This window comes from Neopsephotus bourkii, unplaced genomic scaffold, assembly GCF_033783945.1.
Source record: "Neopsephotus bourkii isolate Nb327-2 ecotype Australia unplaced genomic scaffold, CSIRO-AGI_Nbou_v1 NB_1350, whole genome shotgun sequence".
Classification (NCBI taxonomy): domain Eukaryota; kingdom Metazoa; phylum Chordata; class Aves; order Psittaciformes; family Psittacidae; genus Neopsephotus; species Neopsephotus bourkii.
The window spans coordinates 1248503-1268547 of NW_026901829.1; the positions used below are offsets into that span (position 1 = coordinate 1248503).

At 42.3% G+C, this 20045-nt stretch overlaps 2 protein-coding genes across 3 annotated transcripts in view; both read left to right on the forward strand.

Moving 5' to 3' along the window:
* Window positions 1-7773, forward strand: SFT2D2 (SFT2 domain containing 2). Its single transcript, XM_061366622.1, has 8 exons — window positions 1-197; window positions 1589-1675; window positions 1988-2073; window positions 3142-3223; window positions 5875-5910; window positions 6026-6084; window positions 6837-6866; window positions 7630-7773. Exons 1-8 carry the CDS (start codon window positions 135-137, stop codon window positions 7667-7669), a joined length of 483 nt encoding a protein of 160 aa, XP_061222606.1. The 5' UTR covers window positions 1-134; the 3' UTR covers window positions 7670-7773.
* TBX19 (T-box transcription factor 19) overlaps window positions 7628-20045 on the forward strand; it is a 25274-nt gene continuing 12856 nt past the window's right edge. For both annotated transcript variants that reach the window (XM_061366618.1, XM_061366619.1), the window contains exons 1-2: window positions 7628-7732; window positions 19198-19424. In XM_061366618.1, coding sequence (XP_061222602.1) covers window positions 7682-7732; window positions 19198-19424 — 278 coding nt within the window. In that variant the 5' untranslated portion in view covers window positions 7628-7681. The remainder of the gene's footprint in view (window positions 7733-19197; window positions 19425-20045) is intronic.

The window sequence follows — 20045 nt, forward strand, 5'->3', positions numbered from 1 at the left end:
GGGCCGTCGGCCTTCATCTACCTCCGGCGTGCAGGTAGCGCGGTGCACGCTGGAGCTGGTAGTCCCTGAAGGGAGGAAGGGCAGAGCTGTCCGGTAGCGTGTGGGGCTGAGCTGCGCGGGCCGAGGCGGGCGGTATGGACAAGCTGAAGCGGGTGCTGAGCGGCCGCGACACGGAGGAGCCGAGCGGTCTGGCTGAGGTAATGTTCCGCGCCCCCGGCACCTGCCTCCCGCCCTCCCGTGGTGTGGGGGGGAAACCTGCGTGCCAGGGCCAGGGTGGTAGGGAGAGCAGGAGCCGGGTCGCCCCTCAGCGCGAGTCGGTGGGACTGGTGTGTGTCACCTCAGCCATTCCTTGGGCTTCCGGCTCAACGGGACGGAGCCGGGCGGGGGCTGCCGAGAACAGTGGCTCCTCCGGAGCTGCACTTACTCTTACAATACCGCGTGGTTTACCCCGCGAGCAGCCGCTCCCGGGCCGTGGCGTCAAGAGGTTAGGTGTGAGAGAGTGACTCGGTCTCCCGAGCGAGCCTGCGCCGTTCACGGAAGTAAAGTGGGGGAAAGGGAATGTGCACTTTGTGAGGGCAGGGAAACTGATCACATCCCTCACTGTGAGGTTGATGAAGCACTGGCACAGGTTGCGGAGAGAAGCTGTGGCTGCTCCATCCCTGTCCGTGTTCAAGGCCAGGTTGGACGGGGCTTGGAGCAGCCTGATCCAGTGGAAGGTGCCTGTGGCAGAGGGACGTGGGACTGAATGAGCTTCAAAGCCCCTTCACACCCAGAGTGTTGTGTGATCCCATGAAAACCATCGCCCACCTGTTTGTTTGGGGAATTGGCGGAATAACAAAAGTAAAAGTATCGCCGGTGTCGGGACGGGCAGCCCCGTGTCGGTACCGACCGGGAGGGGCTCCAGGTGGTGGCTCCCTGATGGGGCTGCCCCTTGGCAGCAACCCACTTCCTACGGGCCTCTGAAGAGGGTAGTTATAAATGGAGGCACCGTTTGAGCTGGGAAACAGTTTAGCATCTGAAGGGAATTTACAGACTTGATCTTGTATTAAACCTAATAAATAGGTTAGTAAATCTATTAGTGTCAGTAATAGACTCACAGAATGGTTTGGGTTGGAAAGGAACTTAAGATAATATCGTTCCGACCCCCTGCCATGGGCAGGGACACCTCACACTAAACCATGTCACCCAAGGCTCTGTCCAACCTGGCCTTGAACACTGCCAGGGGTGAAGCATTTACCCCTTCCTTGGGCAGCCCATTCCAGTGCCTCACCACCCTTACAGTAAAGAACTTCTTCCTTATATCTAACCTGAACTTCACCTGTTTAAGTTTAAACCTATCACCCCTTGTCCTGTCACTACAGTCCCTAATGAAGGGTCCCTCCCCAGCATCTTTGTAGCCCCCCTTCAGATACTGGAAGGCTGCTATGAGGTCTCCACGCAGCCTTCTTTTCCCCAGGCTGAGCAGCCTCAGTTCTTTAGCCTGTCTTCATATGGGATGTGCTTCAACCTCCTTATCATCGCCATCCTGGATTTGTACTCACAGCCCCATAAGTGATAACTTGCACTCTATTTTTCTTCACATTTCTAGGTTATTGATGCAACTTCATTAAGCTGGGGCACCAGAGTGAAAGGCTTCATTGCTTGTTTTGCGTTAGGATGCCTTTTCTCATTCTTGGTAAGGACTTTTTGCATGATCTCTCCTGATACTGGAGTCTCAGGACCCCAAATAATTGCAGCCTTGCTGTACGCTGCTGCTTGATTTTTCTGCGTCTCAGGGAAGACATCTGACTCAGCTCCAGTTAGATGTAATGCACTAATTCTTTATAAAAACAGCAATAAATGCAGTTTACTCTTGTGTGTATATGATTCTGCAGTTTGGGTTTAAGTTTTCTTAAGACTTCTTTTATGTTGTGACATTTCTGGGATATGTTTATTTTGCAGTTTAAAAACAATATTAATTTTTCTCCCCTCTATGTTCCTTTTTTAGGGTAGTTGTCTGCTGTGGGTACCAAAGAAAAATCTGCTGCTCTTTGCGGTGTTTTATACGCTGGGGAATATTACATCTATTGGGAGGTAAAAATCTTCTCATTTATATTAGCTCCCTAATAAAGATGAGAAAGTAAAATCAGAATTCTAGGTGAGGGTGCATAAGTGGTAGAAACTGTTGTATTTGTGTGACAATATTTGCTTATGTAGATCACTGTCTTGTTGCTGGATTTTAAAGAACAGTATTTCCCCAGTAGTTCCCTGAAATGGTAATGTTTTTTGTTACCATTATTAGAAATGCATTCAAGATACAAGTTACTCATCAGTAAAGAAGAATCACACTCATACTTTGAGCATTGAGGGTTTTCTTTATTTTGTTGTTACCCCCCCCCCCCCCAAGATACAGTAACTCTTCGTCATTTTGCATTTGGTAATGTTCTGTGTGTTGCGGTGAATATATCTGGGATAGTCTGTCTGTCGGGGTAGCTGTGTTTGATAAGCCTTCATGACCATTGAGGTTACTGAAGCATAGCCCCTCTGACTTTATGACAGCACAACTGTCTGTCTGAGAGTGAGGAAACTTGGCAAGATGTTAGAAATCACAAGGGATGGAACTGAAAATAGTATAGTAATGAGGCATAATAACACAGTATATGAGGCAGAAATAGCACCTTAGATAAAACTTTCACCTTCTATAATTCTTGCAGTGTCAACTGCTAGAGCTCTTAAATGAGGGCTTGCAGATCTGGTAAGGCATCAGAGGATGGATCCAGGCCTGAAAACAGCCCTTTATATAGAGGAATTGAGATGGATTACTGGCAATCCGTGCAGAGCCTCTGTGGCTGGTGATTTTGAAGAGCAAGTTAAAAAAGCATCTGTTAAGATGTTAAGAATGATCTAATTGAAGCTGACCTTGACCTATACTTCTGGCTTGGTAGTTTTGTTCTGCTTAGTTAACTGTAACTGAACAAGTGTGAATAAAATTATAGTATAAATACCATGCACAGAGAAAAGCAGAAATAGATTTTCTCATTGTGTATCCTGTTTCCTTGCCCCATGTGACAGCATACAAAATAACCCTCCTTAATAAGGAATCTTTCTTTATTCCAGTCTTGCCTTTCTACCTCTGTGTTCATCTGGTTTTCTTTTCCACAGCACTCTTTTTCTTATGGGACCAATGAAACAATTGAAAAGAATGTTTGACCCTACACGTTTGATTGCTACTGTTGTTATGCTAGTAAGTGTCAAAGGAATCTATTTTAACTCATGCTAACCTCTAAACAATTTCCATTGTAAAGTCCTTTTACATGCATTGATCTGACATCTCAAGATGAGTTTGTGAGTGGTTTTAGTTGGTGGTGGGGGGGTGTTGTTCTTTTCCCTTAAAACATTAAACGTCCTGCACATCTACTATGGTAGAAAGGTACTGTAGCATCAGAAAACTACCTTCCTATTATGAAAGACTGAGCTGAAGCCACGTTGTTATGCTGCTTAATGAGAATTATTTGTGGCTGGCATTTGTGAACCATGCATATGCTTTTGAGGGTGCTTGAGGTCACAACATCATATTTTCATGTTATTTAAAAGATGAAAGATGGGCAAACTACTTTTTTAAATTACTATGGAAGTTGTTGGATATTCTGTTTTGTATTGATGCAGAGGGTTGACGGTTGTACAGGGGGGTTGTACAGGGGGGCTGTACAGGGGAGTTAGAGGAATTTGCTTGCTTAAACAAAGGTATTATCTGTACCTATCATGCCTACTAAGCAGAACAAAGGCACTAACTATTGATAAGGAAAAGCAGACACCTGGTTCTATTGACAAGGAAAAGCAGGCGCCTGATTCTACTGATAAGCAGCTATTGATAAGGAAAAGCAGACTCAATCTACTGTTAAGGGGGAGAAGCAGATGGTTTATGGCTGGGACCAAACCCTAAGGCCATACCTAGGACTAAAAGGTGAAAAGTTCAAGAGGAAAACTCATTTACTTCATCTTGAAGACCCCTACCCACAGGAGGAAGACTCATTTACTTCATCTTGAGACCCCTGCCCATGACCAGAGGGGGCACTGCGCAGGCACAAAGGACCTTCTAGCTCCTTGTAATACGAAGTGGGGATACGACATGAGTATGTATAGGCGTATGGTTCAACCTTATAAATGTAGAGGGAAACAACACTGAGGTAGCAGGACTTTGAGGAATTATCCCTGTGCATCTCAGCGCTGAATAAAAAGCATACCTACTTTACAGCTTTTAACGAGTTGTGGAGTCTATCCACACATCAATTTGGTGAGCCAGGCAGGAGGCTTTTGCCTTTTTATATTATACCTGATGTGCTTTAAAGAGTTGCGTAGGTATTTCTACCTTGATAATTGTCATTTTCTGACAAAGCAGAGGGGGGCGCCTTGGTTACCTTGCATTAAAAATACAGAAATTGTCCCAGTTGGCTGATGGCTTCAGGTGAAGTCAGCCATTGGAATTATTTTTTTATCTTTGGAAGCTGGGAATTGTAACCAACCTTCTACTGTGTGTGTGAAAATTGCTCCTAAGTTTCAGACTCCTGTTCAAAGTGCACGTGCTTCTTGGTCTTTTCAGTTTTCTCATTTTCTCATGGAGAGTCTAAAAACTCGAAGGTGGTTTAAACTTGCATAAAACTGTCCTCCCATTTTCAGTGTGAATGTCTTTGGAGTGTTTGCTAGGCATCATATTTTCTCTCTAAACACCCAGAGAAGACTGCAGGCAACTGACAGAGCTTGAGAAAATGACTGCTGTCACACCAGCAGCAAGTAAGAAGCCTACTGTGGGGAGTGTTTGTTTTGTATACATTTAGGATGCCCGGAGCAAGGAGGATGCCTGGAAAGTTGGTCACTGGGATAAAGCCAGTTGTTAGATATATGATGTAGTATTTAGATCAATATCCAAATCACCCCCTAAAAACTAATGGAAAAACTATGTTTAACGTCAGTACTTGTGGTTGAGGTGAAGTGTATGATTTTTTTGGCAGTGTGTGTTTTACTGCTTTGAATATGCAGCACTAAATCATTTTTTACTCAAACAGAAAAATGCACGTTATAATCTTTAGTAGCACAGTGGTACATCTGTATTGAAAGGCTGTTAGATGTTGATGAAGGAAGATAAGTATGACCATCTGTCACAGCTAAATGAGCTGTCATGTCTTAAATTGAAAATTAAAACTTGAACTGAAAGGATGCTCCTGTTAAAACAGAAAATAATCCAGAGTGGCCTTCTCTCCCCTGAGGTTTTAACTTAGTAAAAACACAGTGCAGCCCTCCCCCCCCCCCAGAAAAAAAAAAAAGAAAGAAAAAAGTGCTGGTTTGAATGGCTGTGCTGGACTTTGTATTAAGCAGGAGAGCTATGAAGCAGTAGCTGAATGTTCTTGAAAGTATAGTGCATTTGTAATTGGTAAGAATTAACTAATGACATAACTTCAACCCCGTGGTAACCTTGCGAATCAACATGAAATGTGGCATGTACAGAAACAGAAAGAGTAGTTATAACTGGACAGTCTTACTTAGGCAAAATGACGCAGCGTGGTTTGTAAGTGTGACATCAGTAAGTGTGTGGGATGAAGCAGGGACCTGCTGATATTGCAAAAGAACTGTAAGGAACCTCTTCCTCTTGTTCCTTAGCAGCAATAAAATTACTTTCTGGAGGTACCGTGCTGTTATTTCCTCATTGCTTTAATTCATTTCAGAAATGTAATAGCAAGAGCATTTTAAATAAGGGGAACTTTTATTCAGGATTGGATGAAACTATGAAATTATGTAGTCTGTTTCCATCTCTGTGGAGAAACCTGTTACCGTGTTACAATACTGATTAAAAACTGGAGTTGTTTCTATGTTTAATAGAAATCCTTTATTTTCTTCTAGTTGTGTCTCGTACTAACACTGTGCTCTGCTTTCTGGGTGAGTACTTGAGTCTTATATGTATGTATGGCTGGAGTATATTTTAAAAACGAGATTCTTACACTGTTGTCTCTGCCATTTTTCTTCCTCCCTTCCCCCTTCTCTCTTCCTCCAGTGGCATAAGGAAGGACTTGCTCTGCTTTTCTGCATCTTACAGTTTTTTGCTTTGGCATGGTAAGTGATTTCTTCCCCACACACTTCATTTTCTATTACTGACCTGATGTCAGTAAGTGAATTGAGTGGATTTTGACCTTATGTGAGTTGGGGGAAGGAGAATTTTTATCTTGCCATTCTGCTAGGTGCAAAACAGTGCATGAATGAGAAGCTGACTTGTTCCTGCTTCTTGGTCTATCGTGCCACTTCAGAGGCTTAGGAGATGAAGCTCAGGGCTCCATATCTGGGAAAGTTCCTTAGAAAGTGTTTAATTTCTGTCAGCTTGAAGTACACCTGCTTTTTTTCTTTCACTTTTCAATCAATCGGTTGCCTACTGTCTGGTATTCCTGGTACTTTACACTCTCCTAAATTTGTCTTGTTAAAAGACTTAGATATGCCAATCAAATTAAGTGTTGGTGTTCTTTAAGTTAACATATGCTCTGTGTGATGTCACAGAAGTAATACAAAAGCTAATGTGATCTAGTCAGCCCTTACCTGCATGTAGGCAATGGAGCATGGAGAGTATTAGGTGCAAGAGAACTACATTTAAAATGCTTCTGCAGTATGTCCCCTGCTTTTGCCATAGTTTTTCACAATCTGGCTGGGCTGAGATGAGTTGTAGGGATATGAGTTTCCGGTGCACACACACTTATATAACCAAAATGAAGCTTTATTTTCCAGTTACTTGTTTAGAGCATTGGAAGAGTTGTTCTTGTTTGTGACTTTTACTAAAATCTGACATAAAGAGTAACTTTAAAAATCTTTCTTCTTAGGTACAGCATTTCCTTCATACCATATGCAAGGTAATCTTTCCTACTCCATTACTTTTTGTTATCTTGAAGTTTAATCATGGAAGCACAGAATGGTTTGGATTGTAAAGGACCTTAAGATCATCTACTTCCAACCCCCCTGCCATGGGCAGGAACACCTTCCACTAGACCAGGTTGCTCAAAGCCCCATACAGCCCAGCCTGGAATTCTGATATAACAATACAGAAGATTTGTTTATAGAACTGTTGTAATGTATGGGTTTAGAAGTTTTTTTATGGTGGTGTTTTAGGGGGAGGAAATGCATGTAATTGAACCTGAAAATGAAACTGAGCATTCTCTCTAGTGGGGGAACACAAATGTAACAAAATTAGAGGGCTTCCCATTTAAAAAATATGTAAGTGTGTGACCCCACACTGAACTTAAACTTTGCCTTTGGAATGTGTAAATGTTGTCCAAAATACTAGTAGGTAACTGTATTCTCCTGCGTACCTTTTTTTTCCCTATTCTCCCCCACGAGCACTGTTCTGTGTTTGAGCACACAGTTCTCTATCCTGCTCCATCAGCACTGCCTCAGTAGAGGTGTCACCCACATTGCAGTTGGGTGGGTGAACAGTGAGCAGACCACTTGTTTCTGATGCATTCATGTAGTCATGCAAATGATGTGAGTGCAGTTAATACATGATCAGCTGGTGTTTAAAGTCCTCAGTGTCTGTGTGGTAGCAGCATGGAATGAGTCTCATCAAGCAGCGTAACTGAGGTGACTCTGTTTTGTTTTGTTCCTTTCTTCTGCCTGTAGGGATGCTGTGAAGAAATGTGTGTCAGTCTGTTTGTCCTAACAGGAATACTGGATGCTTCACAAAGTTCTAGGAAGCATAGTAGAACTATGTAAAGATAACTGTGTATGTATTTTCCTACTTCTGTCTTAAATACATGCCTTTTACCTTGTTAGAAACTCCTTGTGTTAAATCCAGCTTATGCAATTGCTTGGTTTTTCTGAGCAATGGTGTCTGTAGGACAGGGTGCTAGTGATCAAATGAAGTTCAGTCTGGCAGCAGAACTGGGCAGAGATCCAGAGTTTGTTATGATAATTATTATGTAAGATTATGTATTTGTTTAGTTTTGCAAAAGTAGTAAGTGAAGTTTGTGAAATGGAGACCTGGACTCTGATGGGACTATGCCAGTCAAGAGGATTTCTTCTTCAAGAAAACCAGTTGCCAACTCCAACTGATTTTTTATGACAATTTGTTGGTTTGGGTTTGGGGTTTTTTTTTGAATAGCCTTATGTCAGTCTTTGCACTGTTTGCCTTGGATAATGGAGTATTGGTATTCTTTCCTTCCTCTCCTGCAAAATTTTAGGTTTATGAGACTTCTAAAATAGTTAATTCTAAATGACAAGACTGTTTTGGGAGTAAGTGTGAAATACTTGTATCTTTAAATAAGTATTTAATTTTCAGTTTAGACTGATAATGCTTTCTTAACATACATGAAAGGGACACTTTAATCTGTAAAAACTTGTTCCTTAGAAAAAGCACATGAGAAATATGGTTAGTAGAATTTTTCATCTGCCAGGAAATCAAGTTCTTTGACTTCCCTGGAGCTAATGACAATATGGAGAATGTAGGAAGCTGAATTTTTTCACATGAAGCAAAGTGCTTGCTTTTCTTCTCTCTCAGCCGTAACATAGAAACAGTGCAAAGCTGAGGGCATGATAGGTAAACAGAGAGAGAATTTGTGGGAAGATTTACTTAAACGCCCAAGAGAGGCTGGGGAATTAAAGAATACTGCTATGAATTTTCCCTGGCTGGTCTACAACAAATATGTAAACTGATGCGTGTCTTGTTTTATCAGGTAGTAGATTCAAAACCTAATTTACATCTGTCAGAAGACCCATGTTAGCCTTTTATTAGGGCTTTGATAATGTTTACAGAATTCCTTTCTATAAGGGCAACTGAATGCAACCCTAATGCCTTTTACATTACAATCTTTCTTAAGTTTTAACCTCTCTGGGTGTTTCTGGAAAATGCTGTGAGTAGAGCATACATTATTTTTCCTTCCCATATCCAGGGAAATTACACTCAGATAATCATTCCAGGCTCATCAGTAGTCAACATAATGGAATTTGTCCTCTGGGGTTCATTTTTTTGAATGCTTCAGATTGTGCAGGATTGTGACACCCCGACTCCCTATCAGTTCCCTAGAAGATTGCTAGAATTGGGTGGGCTGAAGATCAGTTTTTCAGCTTGCATACTCACTAACTGAAACCTTTTAGCTGACTGTTGTGAGCACAACCCCTTACAAGAAGGAAATTTAGGAAACTACTAGTAAGCAGTGGGTAAACTTAAATGGATTATTCCCTCCCCTCCTTTTTAAAGCTGTAATTCCAGCTCTGCAGCTTTTTTCTCAGTAAGAGAGAACAAATCTTGACTTCGTTTTAGCTTCCACATGAGGCTAAGCAATTGTGCCCTTAAAAGAAGGGAACCCAAGGAGAGATGGCAAAGACATAAGGATCACTAGAGTGCCACTAGAGCTTACGTTGCCCTTTGGTGTTGTACTCTGTTCTTGTGAACGTCAGGTGGTGGGAGAGAGTCACTGTGTTCTTGCCAATATGTGAAACATACTCCGTTTGTTGCTTCGTCAACAAGTAGTTTTAATTTAAAATAGCTCCTCTATCAGAACAAAACTCTTCACATTCTTACTCGCTTATAAATAATTGTGTTCAGACTATTGCCAAGTTTAGCAAAAAATTTCTCCACTTTGTTAAAATACTTTATATAATTATTACACAATCAGGGAGTAAACTAGTATATGCATGCTCCCTCTTGATCAGTTTCAATCCGATTCAGATTATACCATTATACCACCTTTTTTTTTTTTTTTGTCTCATTGAAACTACTTTGTGTTAATTTTTGATATTGTCAGCTTTGGCTATCTGCTTGACAGAGTGCATGGTGGGCATTTCTGGAGATCTCTAGCTTTATATCTTAATGTCCTTCAAGGCAGGAACATTGTTGTGTGCACTCTACTGCAAATAGAGATGTTTGTGGTTTAAATCACAAAGCTCCTTCCCTCCCAAAGTCCCTGGTTAGCTGCCTTAACTCAAGGCTTACTTTCCTAAAGAAACTTTCATGATGTTGGATGCCCATCTTGTCTGCAGGACTTGGTGTTCTACCGGGAAGCACATTTTGCCCAGCCTCACTGTTGGTTAACTTGTCTATCCAATTCTTTTTTTACTTTTTTTGCAGTACAGATAATGTAGCCTTATCTAAGCAGCCTTAGCACACCGCTGCAGCGTGAAATGTGCACATTGGGGACCAGCTGACTTTCCAGATGTAGTAGAAATGGAAATGGGGAGGGTGGTAGTCATCTGTTCCCAAAGTACTGGGATTCTATACACTGAAATGTAGTAATTTTTCATTGCTTCCAAGTTTTGCTGTTTTTTGCGATGGAGTCCATTGTGGATGTTGGTAGTGTGAGATGGTGTGACAGTGATGGCAGCAATTTCATCTTTCATATTTACAGTAATAAGATTGCTCATGAGGAACAAAGAAATTTCTGCACTGCGTTGAAATTGTTTTAAGAAGTCATGTTTCAAAACTGTGTATTAGGCTTTGCGTATGGATACTTGCAACTTTGGAGATGGACAGAGACTCTGCCATGGGGTGGCTTGCAGCTCAGTGCAGGATAACAGTCTACTTGCGGGTAGCCTGCAGCTGGCATGCCCTATATTTGGAGGCTTTTGGCACTGTTGCTTACATGCAGTTAGAAACTCATGTTCTGGGAACTGCCTCATGGAGCAGTGTGGGCACTTGAAGCCCATCCCCTTGTGCTGTGTGCTAGCGATTGAAAGAGCCTCTGAGTTTCTGAGAACAGTTCCTGCTTAGTTTTGGTACTGAATCACATTAATGATAACAAGATCACTGTTATTGTAGATTCTCAAATCTGAGGAGGAGGATGATACTTAAACACCTTTGTCTTAAATACTGATGTTTACAACCATACCAAATACTGACCATGTAGAGCAGAAAGCACAGAAATGGTATATTTTCTTAAAACCACATGCCTCACTGTAATGTGACAACACTAGATGTTTTTAACACCTGTGGAATTGTTTTGTAAAATAAAAACCAAACTCTGAAATTCTCTACAAAATTTTGTACTGTTTGTACTGATCCTGTTTGCTGTTGTACCTTTTCTGGGTATTTACACTTTGATTTCTACATTGATAAAAAAATCTTTTTCCTAATTTAAAATTTTCTCTGTAATAAAGTGAAAGCTTTACTTACAAGTGCTGTTTTTTTTTTTTTTCCCTTCAATAAAGTTGTCATTGCATTAAGTGAATTGCTCTTATGGTTAATGTGAAGTGTTTAATGATGCTGATTTCTGCAGATGATACTGGAATTGCTGTGGGTTGGTTTGCTTGTTGGATTCCTTGTTGTTTTCTTGTTTTTTAAAGTGATTGTCTTGCGTAAACAGCAAAGAAAGTAAGGGGATCTCTGCAGAAGTACTACTGCAGTATGACTGCTTCACCCAGCATATGTCTAGCTCAACCAAATGCTTACTGGCATATCTGCATGCACCTAGACAACTGGTTGGCACTACTCAGGTTGTTAATGTGAGGGTGATATTTTTATTATTTCTTTCTTATTTACCTCAAGAGTCAACCTACATGTGCCAACAAACTGTTGGCTTAGTCCGTGCTACAGAGCAAATAATTATGGATGTTATTCTGTCAGCAGAGGTAAGAGTTACAAAGCAGTGTGCCTCCTTGTGGGATAACTACACTGAACGCTGATGTACAATGGAAGTAAAAAGCCAGTGAGTTATGAATGTGTGTTAAAAGTAAAGTTAGGTACAATGATTTAAAAAAAACAACTTTCAAAAGCATTCCTGTTTGAGTTTGTACCTGTTACATATCCAAACACTTGCTGTGCTTGTACTATTCCTTGGCAGTGTTAACAGGGCTGTGCACTGGGGCTCTTCAGAGTACATTAAACTTTGATCTGATTGACAGGGCAAACCTGGACAGTTGCATATTTTTTTGTTTTTTTTTTTTTTTTGCAAGGGCGGTGGTAAGTCTTGCGTGCTGGGGGAGACTGAAGTTTTCAGTTACTTTTTTTGTTGTTCTTCTAAGCAAGTTGGAAATTTCTGTCCTACAGGACACTCCAAAGTTGTATTTGAAATAGAGGCAGCCACTGGTCTTCCTGTAATGCAGAAACCTTGTTATCTTATCTTGAAAAGGGTAGAGCTTCCAGAGGCTGTCAGGAGAGGCTGATCTATCTATTTCATATCAAGAGAGCTATGAATCTAAGTCCTAAAAGGGCAATAAATCCTTTCTGTATTTAATAGCTTAAAGCTATTTTGCTTGCCTAGTTCAGCTTCCTGCATAACAAAGCTGTTGAATTTAATACCTGAATGATTAAAAAAAATTTAAATCTTCATTTGAAATATCTAAGCAACAAATTATCAGCTGCCCTCTGGAGAAAGTGTATTCTGTAGATAACTTTGCTCCTTGGAACTAATCTGAAAGGGTTTGTTTATTGGTTGTGCTACAGCATCTGGTCCCTGAATCCATTGATAAATATTGCAGCAGTGATGTCAAAACCACATTCAAATTCAGTGACAAGACTTCCAGAAGACTGCTGTACTTATTTGCTCCTTTCTCTTCTCTTTCCACAAGACCTGAGTTGCAAGAGGACGTATTTCATGGATGCAAGGAGATCAAAGTTGAGGGTTGATGTTTATTACCTCTCCTCACTTATACCTTTCCTGTTGAGCTCAGTCTCAGTTGCTGTATCCGTGGGGGTACAGGCTTGTAAGTGCCCAGGCATGAAGAGCTGGAGATGCCTACAGAGCAAAAATCCTCTGTTTTCTCACTTTCTTTAGAAAGCTTCTGATGAGTTAGAGATGGAATAGTGTATCTAAGATGCCAATTTTGGGGATTGACATTTTTAAGCTAGCCTGTTTGAAACCCTTTTAAGTTTTTCTTGGGATCCCTTGTGGCACCTATAAGAGAGCTTATTCCTGGGAGTTTATGCTTTTAGAATGTCTGCAGAAGCAAGCATGGAGTAACACTTGCATGGTGTAAAAATGGTACTTCCAAAGTTTTGGCTAGGCAACGCGATCTCATAGCAGCTCTTTAAGTGCTGTTACTTCCAGATGTGTGGAGTTAAGTTTATCATGGGCAGGTACTTTGGTGTTTTCTAGTTTTAACAGGATGTGACAGGCTTACCACTTCTGAGAGAATCAAATGCCTCAGCCCAGTTACACTTGCAATGTGTTAACTCTCATAGTTAACAAAACGTTTTAATTTATGCATCCAAGTCAAATGTGCATGTTTGATTTCCTGAATATGGACACTGGATGTATTAATTTTGTTCTGAGATGTTGTAAATCAAATGTAAAAGTTTGTTTAGATTCTCTTAAATTTTTTTATTTTTTTATTTATTACTTTCTCATCTTCAAGATGGGACAGGAAGAGTTTATTGCTCTAGGTGTTAATCCATGTCTGGGGATGGCACTGAAGATCTTCAAGCAGGAAAAAACTGATTTAGGGAAAGGTATAATTAGTGTTTAAAATTGAGAAACATTTATCACCAGTGTGACAGTGTACTGGGTTGGCCTGGCAAGGATTTGGTAGTGGAGCAGCTACAGCAGTGGCTTCTGTGAGGAGCTGCTGGCAGCTTTCCTGTGTCTGATAGAGCCAGTGCCAGCTGGCTACAAGACGGACCCAGTGCTGGCCAAGGCTGAACCCATCAGCAATTGTGGCAGCACCTCTGGGATAATGTTATTTAAGAAGCAGGGGGAAACCTGTGCAATTGCAGCTGGGGAAGAAAGCAGTGAGATTATGTGAGAGAAACAGCTCTGCAGACACCAATATCAGTTCAGAAGAGGAGAGGTGGTGCTCCAAGTGCAGCCTGTGGTGCAGACCATGCTGAGGCAGGCTTTGCCTCTGCAGCTCATAGAGGAACAGATCTTCACCTGCAGCCTGTGGAGGACCCCACATCAGACTTGGGGGATGTCTGAAGGAGGTTGTGATCCTGTGGGCAGACTGCTCTGAAGCTGGTCCTGTCAGGACCTGTGGCACTGTGGAGAGAGGAGTCTGCACTGGAGCAGGTTTGTGCAGGACTGGGGACCACTGGGCATCCATGCTGGAGCTGTCTTTTTCTTGAAGGATGTACCCATGGATGGGACCTATGCTGGAGCAGTCTGTTCCTGAAGGATGCACCTCATGGAAGAGGCCCACACTGGAGCACACTGTTCCTGAGTGACTGTGCCCATGGAAGGGACATGCACCGGAGCAGTTTGTGAAGAACCTTGGAGAAGTTCACGGAGAACTGTCTCTGGGGGAGGGACCCCACAATGGAGCACAGGAAGAGTGTGAGGAGTCCTCTCCTGAGGCAGAAGGGGAACAGATAACGCATAATGGACCAAACACGGTTCCCATTCCCTGGCCTCCTCCACCATTGTAGGGGTGGAGGCAGAGAATTTGGGAGTGAAGTTGAGCACGAGAAGAAGAGAGGGGTGGGGAAAGCTATTTTTAAGATTTAGTTTTATTTCTCATTACCCTGCTGTGATGCGATTGGTTAATAAATTAAACTCATTTCCCCAAGTCAAGTCTGTTTTATCTGTAAGCATAATTGCTGAGTGATCTTTCCCTGTCCTTATCTCAGCCCATGAGTGTTCTGTTTTCTCTCCCCTGCCTAACTGAGAAGGGGACATAGAGCGGCTTTGGTGGGCACCTGGGGACAGCCAGGGTCAACTCACCATGCGGCATCAGGGGTTTTTAACATTTATTTAAAATCATTATTTAAAATTCTTCCCTGTGAGGGTGCTGAGGCTCTGGCACAGGTTGTCTGCAGAAGCTGTGACTGCCCCATCCCTGGCAGTGTTCAAGGCCAGGTTGGACAGGACTTTGAGTGGAAGGTGTCCCTGCCCATGGCAGGGGAGCTGGAACTGGGTGATCTTTAAGGGCTCTTCCAACCCAAACCATTCTATGATAATTTGCAAACACACACACTTTTTTTTTTAAACAGGTTGTTCTGGAGAGCTTCACGTGCCTTCTGGGCTCAGAATTAATCTCAGTTATAATCTCAACTGTAGCACCAGGCAGGGAGGTACTATTCGAACAAGCTGCCTGCCTCACTGCTAGAAACCTACCTGGTGGAAGTTACTGAAAGTGTCCCCTCACCCCTGACATTAATGAAAAGGCTAATCTTCTCTAAGTCTCTTCTAGCCTAGCAATCTCTTAAGGGGCTGGATCCATGATTAAAAACCATGAGGAAAGCAGCTGCCTTTTTATCCTCTCTTAATTATTCCATGGTAGTTGATAGGTGTTGATTTCCTGGGAGTGTCATGGTGATGGAGGTTACATTTCCCTGTGTTGTTGGGACTAAATGTTCAGAGGGGGGTTAGGTGTTTGAATGCTTTAGTTGGAGCTTTAGAGGTGGAAAAAATGAGTGTTGTTCTCTGCAATTTCATCTGATCATGAAGGGCTGCCTTTTATTTGGAAACATGCACCTAAAGGCCAAAACAACAGCTATCCGATGTCAAGGCAAGGAAGGCCTCTTTAATTACTTTTTTTCTTGGCTTTGTTTTTTTTCTTTCTGCCGTATCTCACCAGCTGGTGGCCAGAAGGCTTTTAGAATTAGCTTAATTAGAAAGTTGAAAATAACACCCTGCTTTTTCCTGCTGTAACTTGGGGACTAAACTCCAGTAAGTGTTGCGGGATTGTTCTTCCACTGCTCTCCCCAGCCCCCAATTGCTTCATTTAAAAATATGAGTCAGTAACTGTTATTAGTAAATCCTGGTCATGGCTGGAGGTGATTCTGAGTACTGTATTTGCCTTTTTAGCTAGTAAGGGTTAGCTCTGACTGGCCATGAGCCACAAGGAGTCTGATCTCTGCTCAGAAGAGTCCAGCTCTCCCCACTGGGCTTCAGGGAAAGTTTACAACACTGCAGGTTTTGTACAAGCATCTTTGCTCTCTCTGATGCCCTTACTGATTTGCTCATTTAATTAAACAGGGGACAAGTGCAAGATGGTTAATAAAAAATCTTCTGTCCTTTGGCCCTGCTCTGTCCCGTGCATGGTGGTAATGACTGTCAGTCACCTCATTACTGTATTGCTGTATTACTCCGTAAGTGCAGCTACCTTTTCTTCAAATGTCAGATTCAGGGAGCTTTAACTTCCAGCCCAAGAAATAACCCACCTACATACATCACAAATTGCTCCTAATCTGAACTCTTACAGCTGAAACACCCTTCCCCACACTGAAAATAGAAACGGGGCTATTCCCACAAGCCAACCACAGGTAACTACTCTCATTTTGGAAAATGTTGTGGTTGGAGGCATCCTGAGCTATGGTAACACAGCTATAAAACTAAAACTCAAACTGTATGAATGCCAGGTATTTTAAGAGATTGGTGTTTTTGGGTGTTTTGTTGTTTCTTTTCCTCTGGGACACAAGACTGAAGCATCATGCACCTTGTGTGAGTGATAACCGTAAGCACCCAAGTGTAACTTACTTTTAGTATCTGAAAGTGCATTTTATTATTGTGCAGGATGCAAATTTTGATATGATACCCCAAAGCAAATGCCTTCATGCTTCTCCCTTAGGGCCACCAGCTGTAAAAAATTCAGTCTTATTGATGGAACACCTGTTTCCCAGCCCATTACTGGAATGGGTCTATTGTCCATTCCTTCCACATATACTTTCTGCTCCACAGCTCTGTCCCAAGAGTGCTTTGGGCAAGCAATACATTCAGGGCAGGACCTCCCTTTCTTTTGCTTTGTGGCTGTCTCCATTTCTAATCCATCTTTGCTGAGCATATTCTTTGCCTCAATTCACAGCAACACACTGTCTCATTTTGAAACCCCTCCAGCATCGTGAGCTGCTGTCACTTTTGTGCACACTTTTGATTTCCTTTAAGCTCTAAGCATCTTGAGGAAAGCAGATTGGATTTGGTTTTCACAGGCTCTAATCTGGTATCACTGCACTTGAAGCCTTGTAGGAGAGATGAGCAGTCAGTACCCCTGAAAACCAAGCTGCTTCCCTTTTTATTTGTCTATAGAAAGAGCTGCGTATAACCACTGACATATTGCTACTTTTATGAACTACTGTCTCTTTACTTGCCTTGGCTTTGCATCACCTGATTTCTGAGCAGCTAATTCTAAAAAAAAAGCTGTGTGGAAATAGGGCTTCAACTTAAAAATAATAATCCCTAAATAACACATGTAATTTAGAGCTGTCTGAAATCCTGAAGTCGAACTGAAATATCCAGTACCTCAACCAGCTCTGATTTCTGTGTTTATTTACATTTATGATGTAATGAAACTAAAACCTGGCTTACATCATCTCCTATGTGTTTGCTATGACATTTTACCACATGCAGGGAAAGATTCCAGTAGTAGCTTCTTTCTCCTCCGAGCATTTGGAAAGGAGAACATGAACATATTGCATGTTGCACACAAATACTACCTGAGATGCAGTTATTTTTCCAAATACAATATGGCACACTTCCAAGAGTGCTTTCTAAATATCCTGTAGATTTTAGAGTACATTCTTCAGTTGTTCAGCAGTGAAAGTGGCTGGACATTAGCTGGAAGTTGCTGAAATCTTTTGGTGTAACTCACAAGGTGGGTTAACTGATAGAGTAATCTAGGTAATTTTGTTATGATTTGGCAATTTTAAGAGATATATAAAGCCTGAAAAGAAGAGAGGGAGGATGTGTTAGAGTGTGAAGTTTGAAAGTAGCATGGTTGGGATTACCTAGATGTAAAAATACCTCAGACCTGTCTGGCTTGCACCTTCCGATGATGCTGAGGTTGCTGGGAATTGAGGACTTTCTCCTAAAGCCCTGTTCTGCAGAACACCACACTGCTGCACACCTGCAGCTGGGCAGTTCTGAGGACTTTCAGGTGGTATTCCTACTCTGTGTAGGACTAGTTGCCAAATAAGGTGCCATACAACACAAATAAGATCAACAAGCTCTGGCTCTTGCTGCTCAGGTAGATGGTACCTCTCAGGTTTTTAATGGCAAGATCTGTTGAGCTTGATTTAACTTAAATCCCGTTTTAAGAAATTTGCCTGACTCTTTCTTGTCTGTATAAATCCCACCAGTGACCCACCGAGTCATTTCATCTTTTAGAAAGAACCAGAAGCACAGGAATTCAACAGGGGCTATTGAATTAAACAAATGCAAAGTTCTCAATGAGTGGCCGGAACATGTATTTCTCTAAAACCAACTTTCAACACTATGTTTTCATAATCAAGTCCCTGACTGTGTCATGTCAGACAGAAATTTCAGAGACACAACCAGGAGCAGATGCATCAGGAGAAATCAGGCACTAAACTGCCTTGTTATGTGTCAAAGTCCAGAGTTTATGGGTCAGTGGTATCCATGTGGCCTCCACTTAACCCTTTAGCATGGAACTGACCCCAGTTCCTCATATCCTTGGCTGAGTGCCAGAATCGTTGTGCTTCTCAGCAAAATGGTGACTTGCAGGGTATGTGCAGTTGGATTAGCCTTATCAGAGAAGGTCTCAGCCTGAGGACTGGAAAGAGTGTCTGTTTTAGGGATGATAAGAGTTTTTGTACAAGATGGGCATGGAGTAGATCAGCAATCCCAGGGCCTCAGGCAGTTAGGCTCACATCCAGCCCCAGGACCATGGGGTTTCTCCCTTGAAATGCAGCCAGAGGGGAGTTCAGCTGCTTGTAAGGTGCAGCAGGGGTTTTGTGAATGACAGTGGGACCCATGGATGGACTCAGTAGGCATCAACTGTGGAGCGTAGGGATGCTACCTTCTCCTTGTGCACTGAAACTTCAGTGTAAAAGGTTCTCTTGCTATTATGATTTGATTTAGGAACATAAAGGAATGAGGTTAATATGTTTATTCAACTTGCTTGGTGAAAATATTTTAAGACTACCTTCTCTGTGTAACTATCTTGACTGTTATCAGCTCCTTTGGTCAGGGTCCCCATCAGCGTGAATGCAATTTCCATGCATTGTTTCAGCCTGGAAATGAAACAATTTTCATTAATGGGAACCTGGTTCTCAAGCAGAACAATTAGACCCACTTCAGGTTGAAAAAAGATAAAAGCATGCTAATTTGGATGGAGGACTCTTCTTTCAAGGCAGCCAATTGAGTCATCAGCTTGCCACCCACCTGACTGTCTGACAGGTAATTAGGAGATAGTCCTCTTTTTGTGTGGAGTGTGTGCGTAAACCTCCACACTCTGGTGTCACTGCCCATTGGAACTTCCAGAGGAAAGAGCTAGTCAGTGGGAAAAGAGTGAGAGCACATTTGTCAGACAGTGCCCCACAGACTGGCATGTTTTTTGATTCAGCTTATTTTTGTCTTTTCACAGCTACCTGAAGTTTCTGGCAGTAAAGTTGTCATGGCAGACCTGGGCTGCAAAAAACCCAGCGACTGCACCGTCTCCAGACTGCTCAGCGTAGTGGAGAGTGAACTGCGGGCTGGGAGAGACAAAGGTGACCCCACTGAGAAGCAGCTCCAGGTTGTCTTAGAGGATGCGACGCTGTGGCAGAGATTCAGAGAAGTCACTAATGAGATGATCGTGACCAAGAACGGCAGGTGAGTGATCTGCTCAGCGCTGTGGGTTAGGTCTAGATGGCAACCAGGGGGGTTAGCTGCTATAGCAGTAAACTGTGTGTGTAGGTCTGAAAGAACTGCAGGGAAATGTAACAGCCTTGCAGTCCCCTAAAACTAGCATATGGTCAGAATAGGGTGCCCCTGCTCTTTTTTGGTCACTGCTAAACCATTCCCACCATCCTTTATTCCTGCTTATGAAACACACTGGAGTAATATGTTGACTGGCTTAAGGTTGCACAAAATGGGGACTTTTGCAAGGGTACCTCTCAAACCCTTCTGAATGACTTCTTGTACTAATAATCAGCCTTTATTTGCAAGTCCTTAACTGTAGACATCAAATTACTGTACAGAAGCAAATTGGTGGTGTTATCCCCAGCTGCAGTTCTTGTCTCTCTGGCTGTGGGTATTAACAGCTTGTACAAGCAGTCTGTCCTAGAACGGGGTACAATAAGCTTGTGCCCTATGTGCCATCGAGATTGCACGGTCCCGCAATGGTATCACTCCATAGGTGTTGCTGGTGCCCTCAGAAACAAGTGTGGAATATTGATTAACACACACAGTTTTAGAAATGCAAAATATTGTGTTGTAAATGGATCGCATATC

Coding starts and splice junctions, on each gene's coding strand:
- SFT2D2 (XM_061366622.1), top strand. CDS start 135: ATGGACAAGCTGAAGCGGGTGCTGAGCGGCCGCGACACGGAGGAGCCG. Junction 2,074..3,141: donor AATATTACATCTATTGGGAG/GTAAAAATCTTC, acceptor TCTTTTCCACAG/CACTCTTTTTCTTATGGGAC. Junction 3,224..5,874: donor TTGCTACTGTTGTTATGCTA/GTAAGTGTCAAA, acceptor ATTTTCTTCTAG/TTGTGTCTCGTACTAACACT.